Source organism: Argopecten irradians, chromosome 1, assembly GCF_041381155.1.
Source record: "Argopecten irradians isolate NY chromosome 1, Ai_NY, whole genome shotgun sequence".
NCBI lineage: Eukaryota > Metazoa > Mollusca > Bivalvia > Pectinida > Pectinidae > Argopecten > Argopecten irradians.
In genome coordinates this window covers 42549387-42566105 of record NC_091134.1, presented here as the reverse complement: position 1 = coordinate 42566105, position 16719 = coordinate 42549387, and the positions used below count along the sequence as shown (strand labels likewise).

Below are 16719 nucleotides of genomic sequence, written 5' to 3'. Positions count from 1 at the left end.
CCCTCAGGCCCCCGGGGGGTCAGCCCCATCATTTGTACAATTTTGAATCCCCACCCTATAAGGATGCTACCATTGCATTATGGGTGCTATCCCATGCTTAGTTTCAGAGAAGAAGTCGTTTATATGGAAATAGCCAAATTGGCCCCTTTTGACCCCGCCCCTCAGGCCCCCGGGGGGTCAGCCCCATTATTTGTACAATTTTGAATCCCCACCCTATAAGGATGCTACCATTGCATTATGGGTGCTATCCCATGCTTGGTTTCAGAGAAGAAGTCGTTTATATGGAAATAGCCAAATTGACCCCTTTTGACCCCGTCCCTCAGGCCCCCCGGGGGTCAGCCCCATCATTTGAACAATTTTGAATCCCCACCCTATAACGATACTACAATTGCATTATGAGTGCTATCTCATGCTTAGTTTCAGAGAAGAAGTTGTTTATATGGAAATAGCCAAATTGACCCCTTTTGGCCCCGCCCCTCAGGCCCCCGGGGGGTCAGCCCCATCATTTGTACAATTTTCAGTAAGTAGCCCATAAGGATGCTACCAGTCAAATTTTGTTGAAATCCGACCAGCGGTTATGGAGAAGAAGTCGATTATTGACGGACGACGGACGCCGGACGCCGGACGCTGCGGTATCCCATAAGCTCACCTCAGTCTTTGGACCAGGTGAGCTAAAAATATGTAACAGTAAAAATAGTTGGTTTTTGAAATTATAATTATGGCAAAGACAGCATACAAAGTATATTACTATGTTGATGATGGTCACTTGGATTCAACATTAATAGGTTGTAATGTCAACCCATACTTTAGCAAAGGTCATTTTCATATAAGGATTGGTGGTGGAGGAAAGCCAGAGTACCCAAAGAAAAATCACCGACCATTGGCTGGCAACTGCCCCACATGTAACCCAATTCTGTGACCAAGACATGCTCCCATAGGTGCATCATAAGATTGTGGTAATATTTCAGGGTATCTTAAGCACTCCTCCATAGTGTCCCTATCATCAGCTGATTCAGCTGTGAATCTAGAAAGATTCTAAACTCTTGAACAAAAGGGAATTTGAAAAATTCTAAACTTTTGAACAAAAGAGAATTTGAATTAAAGTGTCATTAAAAGAGCATTCACTGAAATTAACAACTGAAACTCTCTTGGAATGAAACATTTTCAGAATCAAACATTGAAATTGCTGCAGTTTTTTGCCCCTTTAATAGAACACGACAGAATATTGGTTGTCTAACTGTGTGTAGCGAGTCTCCATCAGAAAACTCATCACCCCCAGGGGTCAACACCTCCAGTTTGAAAATATATTGAATCCGGATGCTGAGCAAAGCTGATTTCACACCAATTTGTAAACATAATTTGTATTAGAGTACTGCTGGCCTGCCTTATTCCAATTTGTATTTTGAATATTTGTCCATAAATCTCTGTCCTTCGGTTTGTTGTATTGGACCTAAACAGGCATTAGGTACTACAATATTGTAGCCTAGGGGGAGGTGCTGCAGCTATAATTAGGTCTGGTGTGGCTATGTGGTTAAACATGGGTGTTTTGGAATTAAACTGTCTCTACTTCTCCTTAATAGAAAACTAGGGAGACACATGCGACCATATCTTTGTGTTTATAAATAAGTAATGCAGACATGATGTAGGTTCTTGTTTATGAGCCATGGGTCGATAGAGTGCTGGTCAACTACCCTCCGTTTTTTTTGTTCAGACAAACCCACACCAGATGTTGTGGACAACAATAGGCCAGTGGTGATTAAAACGACTGATTATGGAAAAATATATTAAATCCTCATTTATTATGAGTTGGCTCGATTGGAAAAGCCAAAAGTCAATATCTGACAGCCGTAGCAGTGAACTGTCTATTGTAGGGAGCCATACGTTCACACCTGTATATATTCCCAGTGTGACCTTGATACATCAGGTCGTCCAGGTGGGATGGACGACAAGTTTCCTTGACAACGGTAGAGACAGCATGGTCGCATATACTGGCAACCTGCATCTTAAAATTTTGCACAGAACCGCCCTGCTAAACCTTACGAGAAGGATTTCTTGATATGTAGTCAGTGAAATCTCCCTTTAACGCCCACATCTATAGTATGACCATCCCCGTTTTTTATTACAAGGGTTCCATTAAGTTTCTGTTACATGTCTTTACATCAGTATATACAAAAGGCCCCGTTATTGTATCCATTCACCTGTGTCTTCATATATGGAACTGTCCTGTGTGCAGCTACCCGTTAACTACTGAACCAACATGATCCCTCTTGAGTTAAAAATCCTAAATCTCCAATTTTGTTGGAAGTCATAATGTTCTATGATCTAAAGACAAGCATGTAGTCTAGGGTGGTTTACTGGTGAAACACCGAGTAAGACAGAATCCACCAACATACACCACTATAATCACCTATGTTTGGGTTATGATTATTGATACTGGACTAAGTAGGTACATCAACAATCGGCCACGATTCCATTTCAGTTGATTTAGCTGAAATCTAGTTATGATAGAATTAGCAGGCACTTACAGAGGAGCTGAAGGGCAAAATTGTTGTTTGTTTAGCACATAAAATGTGGGATCAGGACTACCAGACATTATCCCAATCTACCCGAGACATTAGTCCATAGGGTCAACACACCAATGCTGACCATTGCTGTATCACTCCACTATCACAATATCTACTCCTATCAATCACAGCGGGGGATTTTGGCCAATATGGTCTTTGTTCCTTCTTGTAAGTTTGATATAGAGTGCTAATCACATTAGAATTTGTCTACCTAAACCCTGTAGTGACAGGTTATAAAGATATCAACCTTGGTGGCAATACACACCGACCTTGGTGTCAAAACAGATCTTATTCACAAGTGTTCTGCACCCACAAACAGCTCAGTGTCATGTTACCTCATTCAGTAGCATGTGTCAGAATTTCACATTACAACATTAAGAAGCTTTCTGCATCAAGACATCAAGCTGCATAAATAGCTTCAGTGTCCAGTTACAGCCATTGGATATAGTTCTGGTCTCAATGACAGAAATATAGAGACAAACCTGCATTAGCAAACAACACTGTATAAAGACCACCTGTATTATAAGACCATTTTCTTTTGGTCCCAAATGGCTAGCCCATTACAAGTTTACAACACAATTTGACCTGAGTGTAGACAACTTAGCTATAAAGATTATCTTTTACATGTCACTTGGGTGTTCTTTATAGACACATTTGTCAGTACCAAATTCAGTAGACCAGTTCCCACAGTTTATTCTTACAATGTAGAATTAATCCATACAAAAAAACTTCATTAATCACCATATTTTGATAAAAAGAATCAAAATATTACTGCTTCATCATCTTGTATAACTTTCTAGAAACTGAGATTTGATTATAGATTCTGCTTCGTGGTAAATTCAACCCATGCCTTAACTACGGTACAGTTCATGAAAGACGACAGGTAGTGTGTGTGAACACTTCTGGTTTGAATGTAGCATGTATATTGAAATGTCTCACCATAACCACAAACCAAATTGAATTTAAATTGTGTCTGAATACTAAATAGACAGCTACTGTGTTACAACCACACTGGCCACACAATGAGATCTACTCACGGTGGTGATCTACCTCAGACAGGTAAACCAATTAACCTCGACATTACTTACACCCGACTAGACTGACAGGGTGACCTTCACCTTCTAATCTATATATGTTGACAATGATATCTTACAATTTACTCACAATTTTCTATAGATGATTATATGATAAGCAAGATATTTAAGATTAGACAATACTTTTATCCCATCTTGTATGGCTTTTTCATTCAAATCTAGATAATTTGACCTTCATCTTGTACTTACTCAAAAATAAACTAAAAACATATGTACAGAGGATTCCGCTTATTTGAATAAGAACATGTGACCTACATGTGAAGAACAGGCAAATAGATATCGTTTCGTTTACTTGATAAATACGTTTATTATTTACACTTAAAACGAACAACAAGTATTTATTTTCGAATTTGTAAATCGATTTTAATTGTTTAATAACAAAAAAATATTCCAATATCAGATTCTTGTTAACGTTAGATCGACACGTGAATCTTTGAGAAACAGCTAAACGATCGATATCAAATGCAATAACTAAACAGGATTGAATTTGTGTCTGCAGTTCTGGACCTAAATAATAAACAAATTTACGTACATTTGCCTGGCAAAATGAGCTTACAGTCGTGATTAAACTTAAAAAAAAAAACTAGCAGTGTTGTTTTGACACGTGCGTATGAATTCGAAAATAGCGCGGGTGATGAAGCCATGCGTTCACTGGACCTAAATGTGTTTTGAGAATTCTTCCTGTATTGTTGATCGATACGGCGAGTAGCTTGATAACATTTCAGAAATAAACGCATATTCAAGTAGCAATGAAGTAACATAGCAAGTATCTTTTGTATCCATAATATTACATACGAAACTTGATGATAATATGATAAGCAAGATATTTAAGATAAGACAATACTTTTTTTAATCATGTTGCATGGCCTTTTCATTCAAATCTAAAAACTATGACCTTGACCTTGAACTTAATCAAAAATAAACTAAAAACAGATGTAATTGTTGAAATCAGCTTTTTATAAATCTGATAATGTTAATGGACCTTGACTTATAAAAAAATTACATCAATCAATGACCATGACCTAGAACTAGTAAGTAATCGATTAAAACAAGGAAAGACGCCGACCTTGACCTTAACCTTGTACCAGCTGCCTTGTACATTCCAATATGTTTTCTTCTACATCATAAATCCATAACATAAATAGAATGCAAGTTTATCAGAAATAATCAACTCATTGTCAACCCTGTTGGCAATACTCTACACATTGTCATCATGTAATCTGCGAACGTCACAGAGGTGTATAACTGGTGGATATTGGATGTCAGAACTATGATTACGATATTACACTCTCCAGTAAGTAAGACCTGAGGCCTGTCATCAGTATACCAGCCCACTGTCATCACCAGGGTGACAGCCTCCTCCAGCCATCCTATATATAAATAATTCAATTTATATGTAAATGGTACAAAGTATAAATTGGAAACCCATTGTCATAACAACCTACCCACATCCCCAAAACACTAAATTCTCAATGCAAATGCCAAACTTTCTAGTAGCCTCCATCTTAACAATTTCTTGTCAACTCCTAACAACTACTTAAAATCTAGTTTCAAAAATTAAACTTACACAAAATATTGAAATGTATAACCCGCTTATAATCCAGTTTCTAATATTTAACTAGTTAGACAAACTTTTAGACTATATTTGAGTAGTTTCTGGTACATTTTGTGTAATTTTTTATACATTCTGATCATAAGCCATCTATATTCATGCTTTTCTCGTTGGAGTCAAAGTAATACAACAAACTTATCAGATGTAAAAACCCAGGGGGAGATAACTCTATTGAAACTTTTTATTACTGAACATCTAATAAGTACTACCCAAGAAGCTTTCAAAGCTAAAACAAAGCTCATTATCTCTTTAACTTTTTAGATCTTCCATACTTAGCCAATAAGATATGCTTTTAATGATACTCAACTTTGAAAATTACTTTCAAATTAGCCAGTAAGAATGCTAATTTGGCAAAACTGTTTTTTTCAAAGTACAGAAATGTAGTTTGAGCCAACGCTTTATCAAACCATCCTAGCACTACATGTAGGAGATAGTATGGGAATCTGCCAGTGTAATTCATTACGACTAGGAAGTGAAGTTATCACCCGGTAACTTCTTCATCTCAGCAGGTGGTCAGATAGGGCAGAACATCATACAAAACACATAACTATAACAGTTAACACAGAGATGTACCGATATATTGGAGCCAGGTGTGTTTAGTATGTGGCTTGAGGGCGTACCAGGTAGGAGGATGGGGGTCGACCGGAGTGTGAGCAAGTACACCGAAAACATTACACACACAACACAAACATACCAGTGGAGGCATTGGAACCAGAGATCGTGAAAAATCTGTCTAAAGGATTTACTTGGCCAATCAAAGATGATGTAATCGAATGTAAAATCACTTTTGAAGGCTAATAAAACATAAGTCTTATCTACATTCGGTTTCTTGATCCTACAATAATAATGTCAGAAGGAATTAATTTTTCTGTTGCGTTCTTGTAATACTTTGTATGGTAGTTGGAAGATCTGATTGTAGAACAAAGTACCACCCTAAATAATCTGTATCAACAATACCTGTTCTTAAATTTAAAGGTTGGGAAAGAAACATAAAAATTAAGGGAAGACAACATAAAAAATTTTATACACAGCAGATACTGAAGGCTCGAAAATTCAATTCAATGACATTAAAGTGTTAAAATGAAACGTTTCATATGTAGAGATTAAAAGAAGCAGGCTGCTTTACGTCCCTGTGTTGATGGCTATATTTCAGTCAGATTGTCATGTCTGTGATAAGTAATATCTACACACAGCTATTTAGATACACTCAACCACACAGCTGCTGCTTATAGATGAACATTTCCAATTTGTTTACAAGCCTCAACATTTTGATGGAGACTTGTGACGACCACAGGGATCATATTAAGATGGATCTCACAGACAAGTAAATCATATAGACGATAGACAAGTCTAATACCCAATCATGGACAGACTTATAAACCTTATCAAGGGACTGTATCAGAGAAGGTTCCTGATCCGGCTATAGATCTGACACAAAGTAACACAAACAGTAAGAAATCAGTAAAGGCAAATAAAGGTCTAAAAGGCTTCCTCTTCAATGGTTCACTTTCTTCCCAGACGGGGGTTATGTAAGAGACATAGTATATATACATTAGACGAAGACTAGACAATGTATAACAGTAACCTTATGTTGTTTTAGTCATGTTTTCATCACCATTACCTAAAATAAATTCCTTTTATTTTCCAGTGAAGGATTATAGAAGTTAACCAAGATTTTCCCCATTAAATGTGAAACATCACTCATGTCACTAATGCATGAACCTTTAACTTCTAGTATATATGTTAAGCCTTATCCACATTGAAATCATCATACACCATGATGGAAGGTCAAGGTCATTCATTTGAACAAACCTGATAGTCTGTCATCTCAACATGCTACATTCCAATATCGGGTCTCTACACTTTTTAGTTTTATTAAGTTCTTAAATGCAATCTTTAGCTTATTTGATCTCTGAAGTCTTGAATGAATGTCAAGGTCATTCATTTGAACAATTGAAGTAAAGTCCTTCAACCCTAACACACAAACATTTTTCATTATTCTCAACTAAACACTTCAACACAACTCCACATTTCAATCTTAACTCTTTCCAACTTAGCCCCAAACTCACCTCCCCTGCCCAAAACAAATCTAGCTCCCCATTCTCCCTTACCCAGCCACACTACCCCAACCAGCCCTTCCCTTATGTCCTCATTTTAGACCTGCCACCCCTTCAGCTCTATGTACTTTATCCGATAACCCTTGTGGGCAAAGTGTGTGCTTCCCCATGACCAATATTTATAATACAAAGATAGATATCAGCTACTGGTTCTTCCATGAGAAGCCCTCCATCTATAGGGTGACTTGGGTAGCCAGTCAAGACAGACTTTTTATATTGGAGATATTAATCATTATTGAAACTTTGCCAGCAAATAGAGCTTATCTCTTGTTGTTTCACAGTATCCAGATGAATGGCCATATCAACATCACTTGTCCAAATGCAATCTACTCTGACAAGTGTATATGTTCTAGTAGCCATCAACACAGATGAAGTATATATATATATGTACATATCATAAAAATACATCTTACAGTGGAATCCCCCAGAAACAAAATATACCTAAAGTTATCCGACCCAATGCAATCAGGGAAAACAGACAACGAAGGCCTGGGAAGATGGGGACACTAGACTTTTATTTTATTATTTTATTTTATATTTCATTGGATCTATTAAGAAGAAATTTCAACTTAAGTGGGTCAAACAGTATATGCATCCTAATTAAGGGAAACAATGTTTTCAAAAGGATTTCAAATCCATTAAAAAGTTTCCATTTTCTTTCATTTTAAAGGGGATGGGTATGGAGGGGGTTTATAGTATATAAGGCAATTTGTCTGATTCATGTTAACTTTTTTGACAGAAATAATGAAATTTCTATCTGTTTGTGGTTTTCACAGAAAACTAAATCCTGGCCGCTGGCCTCAGATATAGATGTTACAGTCAGCAGCTATCTGATGGCAGTTTTTATTGATTTCCAATTCCATCGTAATAGTTAATTTATTTTTACCATATTTGGGCCATTAAAATCTGATTTCCTCCAAACAAAGTATGCACTAATAGCAGCCTGTTCAGTACATATTAGCTGTATCACATTGCCAGCACTTCACCAAATACCAAGGGACATCAAACTGTACCATTCCAGAACAGTGAGAGACTACAAAACGACTAGCACATGGCTCGCTCTGATAATGATCCCATCTTTCTGCTGTTCATTTGTCTTCTATTAGACTAGCAGACTTCAGTCAAAGCTAACAAATTTGTGTGAAAACTGCCCAAGGGAGTGGAATGGAGTTTTTGATAGATGGTATCACAAAGTGGCACCAACATTCCTGTCACACAGTGAGAACAGCCAAGCTGCTGTTGTATAAACTACACCATCAACCAACCACATTGTCACTGCCAGCAAACCACATTGTCAATGACACCAATGAAAATGTTTGTCACATGAAAATGCCACCGAGAACAACAACACATACATGTTTATGTTGTTAAGGGTGGCTAGGTAGTACAATGTTAATGCATGACTATCACACAGGAAGTCCAGGTTCGACTAAGATAATGGATGTGAAACAATATTCATGGGGTCATCTTCATTGGGCAGTCATGAAGTCTCCTACATAACCAAATGCATTTTTGTGTAGAAACTCCAGCTGATTGTCAATATAGTATATGCCTGGCTCCTTCAGGACAACAAGCATGATATAACTTTGTTTTGCAAATGTGTGAAAAAAATATAATTCATTTCTACTGTAAAACACTGATGTTGCCAAAATTTTCAAAAGATTAAAGCTATACAGCAATGAGATGATGAAATTGAGGGTAAAACAACAATCTAGTTTTGACAGTTGTATCAAAACCTATCACACTGCTTGGTACAGCTGCTGACTGCCACCAACATCAGAACATTATCTCCTAGCAACCATCAAGTCAACAACAATACATGCCACATTGAACACAGCAACCTGAGGCTGGCCTCTTTATCAAACCAATCAGATTTTATTAAAATTCTGATGATAAATTTCTTTGATTATTATCACATGTAATATATTCATTGAATCATAAACATCAGCAAAAAATTCAAGCATAAACATCATTGAATGGAAATTTCCTGCATTTAAGAGTGCAAGTCATGGTAATGATGAAGACCGAAATATATCAGTTTAATTTCCTCCGAATACAACAAGCATTTTTTTCTATAGATCATTCCCTAAACAACCTATCTTAATAACAGATAATTTATCAAAGTTGGTGTTGAAGAAACACAAAGTGTGCTAAGAAGTATGACAATCGTCAGTGTCTGTACGAGGGAAGCATTTCTATGGGATATTTGTGTGTCTGGGAGCCCATTGTACACAGTGGGATGACCTCTGACCCAGTATACTGTAGCCAGCTGTTTATCACCCTGATGACAGGAGTTATAGTGAGTGTTCTGACACAAAACCTGTCAGGAATTATAAAGATTTCAGTAGAGTGCTGACTGGTTTGTCATTCAATACCAAGTTATGTAAATAACATAAGTAACCCCCACATACAATTCTCCTCACAATATTTCACTCTCAAGTCACTGCAATTTCCTCTAAACCTACACACCAACCCATTCCTTACTAGCAGTCCCCTCACCTACCCATTTCTCCATAAACACAAGTGTAACCCTCTTTTTAACAACATCAGTCCCTTACAAGCCCCATTTTGAACAACATCAATCTCCTACCAACCCCCTTTTTAACACCATTAATCTCCCACCAACCCCCTTTTTAACACCATTAATCTCCCACCAACCCCCTTTTTAACACCATTAATCTCCCACCAACCACCAACCCCCTTTTTAACACCATTTATCTCCCACCAACCCCCTTTTTAACAGCATCAGTTCACCAACACCCTTCTTAACAACATTAATCTCCCACCAATATCTTTCCCCATTAACATTAGTCAGTGCCCCTAATACCTTTCTGTAACATACATAAGCCATGTACCCTCCCTCATGATTTAGTCCCCATATACCTATGTCATGTAGTCTTCAAGTACCAGAACCTTTCTTTGTACACCAATTGTTTGAGCTCCACACATTTCATTATTAACAATAACACTACTGCATTTGACCAATAATAGCTTCCATTCCTATAAATATCTCCCTTCCCCTTCAATGCCTAATTAGTATTTTACCTTAAAACCTTTAATGAATGCACAAGCGACTCAAAATACGAATATCCCATCGATATATCAAAATGGCCAGACTACCTTAACCTGACTACCTAAAAACACCAATACTGGCTCTATATATATATCATCCCACCCCCTATATCTACTGAATGTCAATACACAACACATTGAGAACCTTTTTATTTCACTTTTTCCGACACAAGTTATTTTGTTAACAACACAAACATACCTAGTAGGTATTCACAAGTTTTACAGAAGAACACATATTAACATAGACAGTCTACTATCAAATTCTACTTAATGTTTTCCTATATTTCATTATTCATATATTACACATTTGCAATTTAAATTGATGCAGACATGGTTTTTTTCAGTGTAGTTGACTTGAACATGACACAACAGGATGATATAGACAATGGCTTCCATATCATTACGGCAATAAAACTGTATAGTCTACAAATGTGAGGTGACAAGGTGGTTCATGTGTCATTTTTCTATGCTAGCCTACTGACTCTAGGTAATGGTGGCCTATTGGTTAAGATGTCTTTGGTTCAACCAAGTCTTTTTGACTTATTGGAATGTCTTTTGTTCATCCTGACCTACCAACCCTAGGTAATGGTGGCCTATTGGTTAGATGTCTTTTATTTGTAATGACCTACCAACTCTGAGTCATGTTGGCTTTTTGGGGTATTATTGCTTATGGTGCCTTTCATTTATCCTGGCCTAGCTACTTTGGGTCTTTTTGGCTTATTGGAATGTCTTTTGTTTATCCTGACCTACCAACTCTAGGTCATGATGGCCAAAGTGGCTAAGGTGTTTTTACTTATCCTGGGCTACTAACTCAGGCTCATGTTAGCTTATTGGTTAAAGTGTCTTTCATTTATCCTGGACTAGCTACTCTGGGTCATGGTGGTCAAGTGGTTGGAGTGTCTAGCATCTACGACATCCAAACACTTCTTTGTTACAATGTGGACACTAGCAGAAAGCAGTTGCCAAGTACAGACTTGGCAGTTTAATTTTCTCCAAGTTCTTCATTACCGAAATCCTGCAGCCCTTAAGTGATGATATCTGTTAATAAGAGGTACAACACAAACAAACATATAAAACGTTCTACTCTCAATTGACAGAAAATGCAGATAAAACTATCTTAGATACAGTTTAGGGAGACATATAGCATAGAGTTGGTTGTACCAGGATACAACACACACACATTCCAGATCATATTTTAGAAGGGCACTGGGTTGTAAAACTCTTGATAGCTCATACATATGTTAGAGCCTACACAATTTATCACCAGTTTTTTCCTCGATCTATCATGGTGATGGCGTTTCCAGTTCTACACTAAGTCTAAAAAACATCACCAATGGCTTGATGAACTTCATCACTACATACTGAATATGCATTTTCATTTGGTAGAACCTGCTGTACCAAGTAATAAAACCCATAATACAAGTAGGTCTCAGTACCTTATAGGCAATTTGTTATTTTATGTTCTTCTCCTAGTAACTAATATATAATTCACAAGACTTACTAGTGTATGAAGAAGATATTACGTCAATAACATAAGTTTTTGTGACACACTGTATTAATGTCTGCACATGGATACCGTCTTAATTTACCTCCATTGCATGTGCTATGTTGTAATGTAATATTTACAGTAATGTATTGCCCCTAGTAACTGCCCTTTTAAAATGCATGTGGTATTTTGCAATTTAAAAACAGTTATTAAATGTATTCCCCATAGCAACTGCCTTTTACAGCATAAGAGGGGACTTATAATGTTGACAGCTAGAGACTAGGGTTCAAACCAGAACCAGACATAACGCGACATAGACACTAGCTACCTGGTCACGGATGGTCGACCTGGCTTAGACCCACTGTATGTAATATCAGTAATTGTGATGTATCTCCTAGTAACCTGTCTCTACAATGTATATGTGTGGGGGGGTGTACATGTCATTTATACCTGTTTAACACCTACCTGCAGGACAGAGACAGATCAGATCAAACTATTGGAAAACTGACTCAAACAAAATCGGAAGGAAAACCCTGATGATTCAAATAGACCATGTGTATTTAAGGATGAGACTAAAATGTTGTCATCCTAATTAAGATATATGATATCAAACACTTGTGTATCCTGTTCACAGGGCCCAGGGCAATTCTACAACAATGTTATGTCACCTGACAATTAGCATCATGACATAGGAATCTCTAACAAGAGCCCCACAGGGCCTGCATCACTCATCTGGATATGTAGTGATTTTTCTATAACAGATTTCGAAGTCTTTGTTATAATTCCCATAATGGGACATAACTTCTTCAGTACTGGTCACAATATAGGTTCCAATTCAACCCCCACATGAGACAGTTCCCTGGAGATACTGACAGTAGTTTGGTGATTTATCTCCAGGTTCTCCGGCTTTCTCCACTTCTTAAACTTGTCACAGCCTTAAATGACCATGGCTATTAATTATAATAAGACCTTAAACAAACACAAAGAATTGTGACCCTGATAAACCCTTACCTTGTATGGACACTGTGCAGGTCAGGGTTTTTCTCCACATGACTTGTAGTTGGCTGTGAAATATAGAAATATTTATATTCCAGATTTTAACTTTCTAACATGGTAATCTGATCAATACATCAATACATAAATTGTCATTGAACATGAACGCAAAATTATACATGAGCACTTTTAATTAAGATTTTTTTTATTACTGTTAGATCATTCTATATAATATTTGCCGAAATATGTCTACATCTAAGAAAGTCTAAAGAATATCAAATATAATGCTGTATTAGCTATATAGGTTAACAATATTCATGCAAACATTTTCTTTATATACTCAAACATATTTTAATAACTTTGAAAACATATTATGGTGATTTATATTGACAAATCTGTATCATTTTGACCATTCCTTATAAACATGTTTATTGTACAGTATTCATTTTAAATGTGACATGCAATTAGAGTAGGTCATTTATCCTGTACCATGTTTAATTCAAATGATCTCTGTGACCTTGAAAATGGGTTAATGCCATTTATTTAGCCACTATCTAATTCAAAGAATAACATGATTAAGGACAATGGACTGACAATACTTTGAATTCTAAACTTCAGAGAATCTATACTTTTATACATTGAGAACGCACCATCTAATACAGATGAAGTTGACTTTTCATTGACTGTATAGCAATGATCAAAAGAAACATGACAACTCAGGTATCATGTCACTGTATTCCAATGATAGCAAAATTCAAAAGGGAGAATTTCCATTACACTGATCCAAATGCGATGATCTGTTGATATTATTCCGCACGACTGGTCGGAATGACTTCCTGTATTTGATGCATCACTTTTTGATTATACAATAATCAATGCCCATTTTGACCTGGATGAATACGTGCCACAAGACCTCCCCCCGCCGTGTCATGTGATTACATACAGAGCTTGTTTGGATCTGTAATGACTTTCCAATACTCTGATTGTATACGTCTAATCTAGTGTCACTAACACGACGACTTATCAGGCTTTAGATCCTGCAGTAGAAATGTATCGGCCATTAGGCAAGTCAGGTGAAAAGTGCAAGAGCCTGTTGATAGCACAGGTGAAACTATCATACAACCGGCCATCCACGGCCATCCACGGCACCATGCTTACTGGTGTGTACTATTGTAAGGAATTCAGGACTGACATTATAGATCAATCACATTATTTGAAGGAAATACTCATAGATTTATCATTCATTGGCTTTCAAATAGTCACTTGAAATTAACAACTATTAAATTTAAAAAATCGCAAATGATAAATTATTAGTTTGAGATTAGAATCTTTATTTTATTACGAGGTGAATCTATTCTGTTTCAAATCATTGTGAGATGAAGATGTTAGGACAGGACAAGACAATGGCAGCATGTGTTAATCGGTGCTTGTTGTTAGTAAGGGGAGACAACTTACCGGGAGAGAAGAGGGTATGGGAGGAGGCTGGGTGCCTGGACTGCCATACTGGGCTTGTTGTGAGGCGGTACAGGACTGGCCTGAGCTGGCATATACAGGGTAGGCTGCGGAGTGTACTGGAGTCTGGTTGGAGCTAGCATAGGGTGAATTACAAGTCTGACCAGCACTAGTATAGGGTGAATGGCTAACCTGTCTGCTAACCTGACCCGTACTGGGGACACTGGGCTGTCCGGTCGGAACAGAACCAGGATAAGGTGAGTGACCAGCTGGACATGAACTTGTATGCTGAGTGCGACCAGTCCTAGCGTAAGGAGAATGGCCGCAAAGAGATGTTGGATGAGGTGGTCCCTGGTTTGTACTGGCATATGGAGAATGGCCACTATGGGTCGATGGGTGAGGTTGACCCTGGTTGGAACTAGCATATGGCGAATGACTAGCAATAGAAGATGGATGCTGTGGCCCTTGGTTAGAGCTGGCGTACGGCGAATGGCTCGTGATAGAAGATGGATGTTGTGGCCCTTGGTTAGAGCTGGCGTATGGCGAATGGCTCGTGATAGAAGATGGATGCTGTTGACCCTGGTTGGAGCTGGCGTAGGAAGAATGACTGTTCACCATGGCCCCCGCCTGCTGCACAGGTTGCATGACCAGCTGCAAATATAAGACAAAGGTATAGAAAGATAAGAACGTGTTATAGATCTATACATTGGCAAGTTCAAACAAATCATACCATTTGTATGGGCAATAGGCCAAGTCACCCACATCAGTAAATGGATGATGTATCTAAATTGTCTTACCTCAGTCTTTACCTACTGAAATCTACCATGGAATAAAACAAATAGAATACTGTACACTCAATATAGCAGCAAGTGGATGTTTGTCTTTTCCCTTCTTTTTTTTAAAATCAGATATAATTTTGTTAATATATACTTACACTTATCTAAATAGCAATCTCTTATTCAGTCAGATTGTCTTCTCCACAATGAGAGAATTTACCAAACATACACAGTTGGGTTTATTGCTCTTTACAGTTACAGCTTTAACATGATTTAACAGACAGACTCAAAAATGGAGGTTGAAGTTTCGGGCAGCAAAACATCTAACAATTAAGCAAAATATGATTCATAATCCTATCATAGCCTGGTAGAGTTTTCCCTTGTGTGTTTTCCTGCTATATAACTAACAGACTAGGTCCTACCAAGAGACTGGGTCCATATTCTTTACGAAAGTCCTTAGGATCCATTCCAAACCTAGCATTCACACATCAACATGGCAACATAATCTAATGCATTTTCTCTTATCACAAAATTGATGGAGAATGCTTGCATCTTCCTGTGGGCTAGAACATTATCATAATTTGACCATTGGGTATCCCACTTATACAAAACAGACAAGGGGTAAAACGCTATCATCCACATAGCATGACATGAACCAGTGTGTAAACTAGAAAGCACATTCCTGGTAAACTGCTAGGTTTATATATGTCAACATTCACCTATAAAATATACAGTCCTAGAGATTTTTGGAAATCGTCCCTGCCAAATTCTTGATTGGAATGATCCAAAACACTCCTAAGATGAGTTGCCAACAAACAGTTGTTTTGATTGGAAGGTTACATGACACCCAAGTGAAGCCAAATATGTAAACAATTGTGACCTTCAGGAATGAGAATTACACCATTTTCATCTGCCAACATTTACCAGTGTTAACCAGAATAATGCATGAGATGATATCTATATTCAACTTATTCGAAAACACATAAATTTGCCACCAAGGACTCTAACTTACACTCATGCATACATATGATTGTTTATTCGGTTAGATCATTCCAGCTAACTCATATATTTGCGACCAAGGACTGTAGTATACACACTTTATTCATATGCATGCCATGGCTGGGTAAATATTGAAACGTTCCACCTCTTATTGAACACCAGAGATTTCAAGTAGGTCATGATCAAGGTCTTTTATTTAAACAAATTTCTAAAATTTCTAAAACTTCCAACTACTATATAACCTCCAGCCACTATATATATCAATTAAGTCTCAGTTCTTTTGTTCTTGAACAGCAATTAAAAGACTGCAACACGTCAGGGGGTAAAACTAAAACATTTCTTTGACATGTGTTCAAAACACTGCACATGGATTATTAGAAAGTCGCTGTGATAAACAGCTAGTCCCCCTCCCTCTTCTGTATGCAGGCCCCCAAGAGGCTGCATAGTTTTAGTGCTGGCTGCATTACCAAGCTGCAGATGAGGAGCTTATGATGTCTTTAGGAGACTGCCAACACCTCTCATCACCAGTAACATAAAGAGACATATACTGGTAA

At 37.5% G+C, this 16719-nt stretch overlaps 1 protein-coding gene across 3 annotated transcripts in view; it reads right to left on the bottom strand.

The window, feature by feature from the left end:
* LOC138328673 (SAM and SH3 domain-containing protein 1-like) overlaps positions 1-16719 on the bottom strand; it is a 52115-nt gene that overhangs the window by 21606 nt on the left and 13790 nt on the right. For 2 of the 3 annotated variants that reach the window (XM_069275487.1, XM_069275488.1), the window contains exons 3-4: positions 14394-15041; positions 12957-13009 (exon numbers count right to left, since the gene is read on the bottom strand). In XM_069275487.1, coding sequence (XP_069131588.1) covers positions 12957-13009; positions 14394-15041 — 701 coding nt within the window. The remainder of the gene's footprint in view (positions 1-12956; positions 13010-14393; positions 15042-16719) is intronic. The other variant, XM_069275489.1, reaches the window with a different exon arrangement.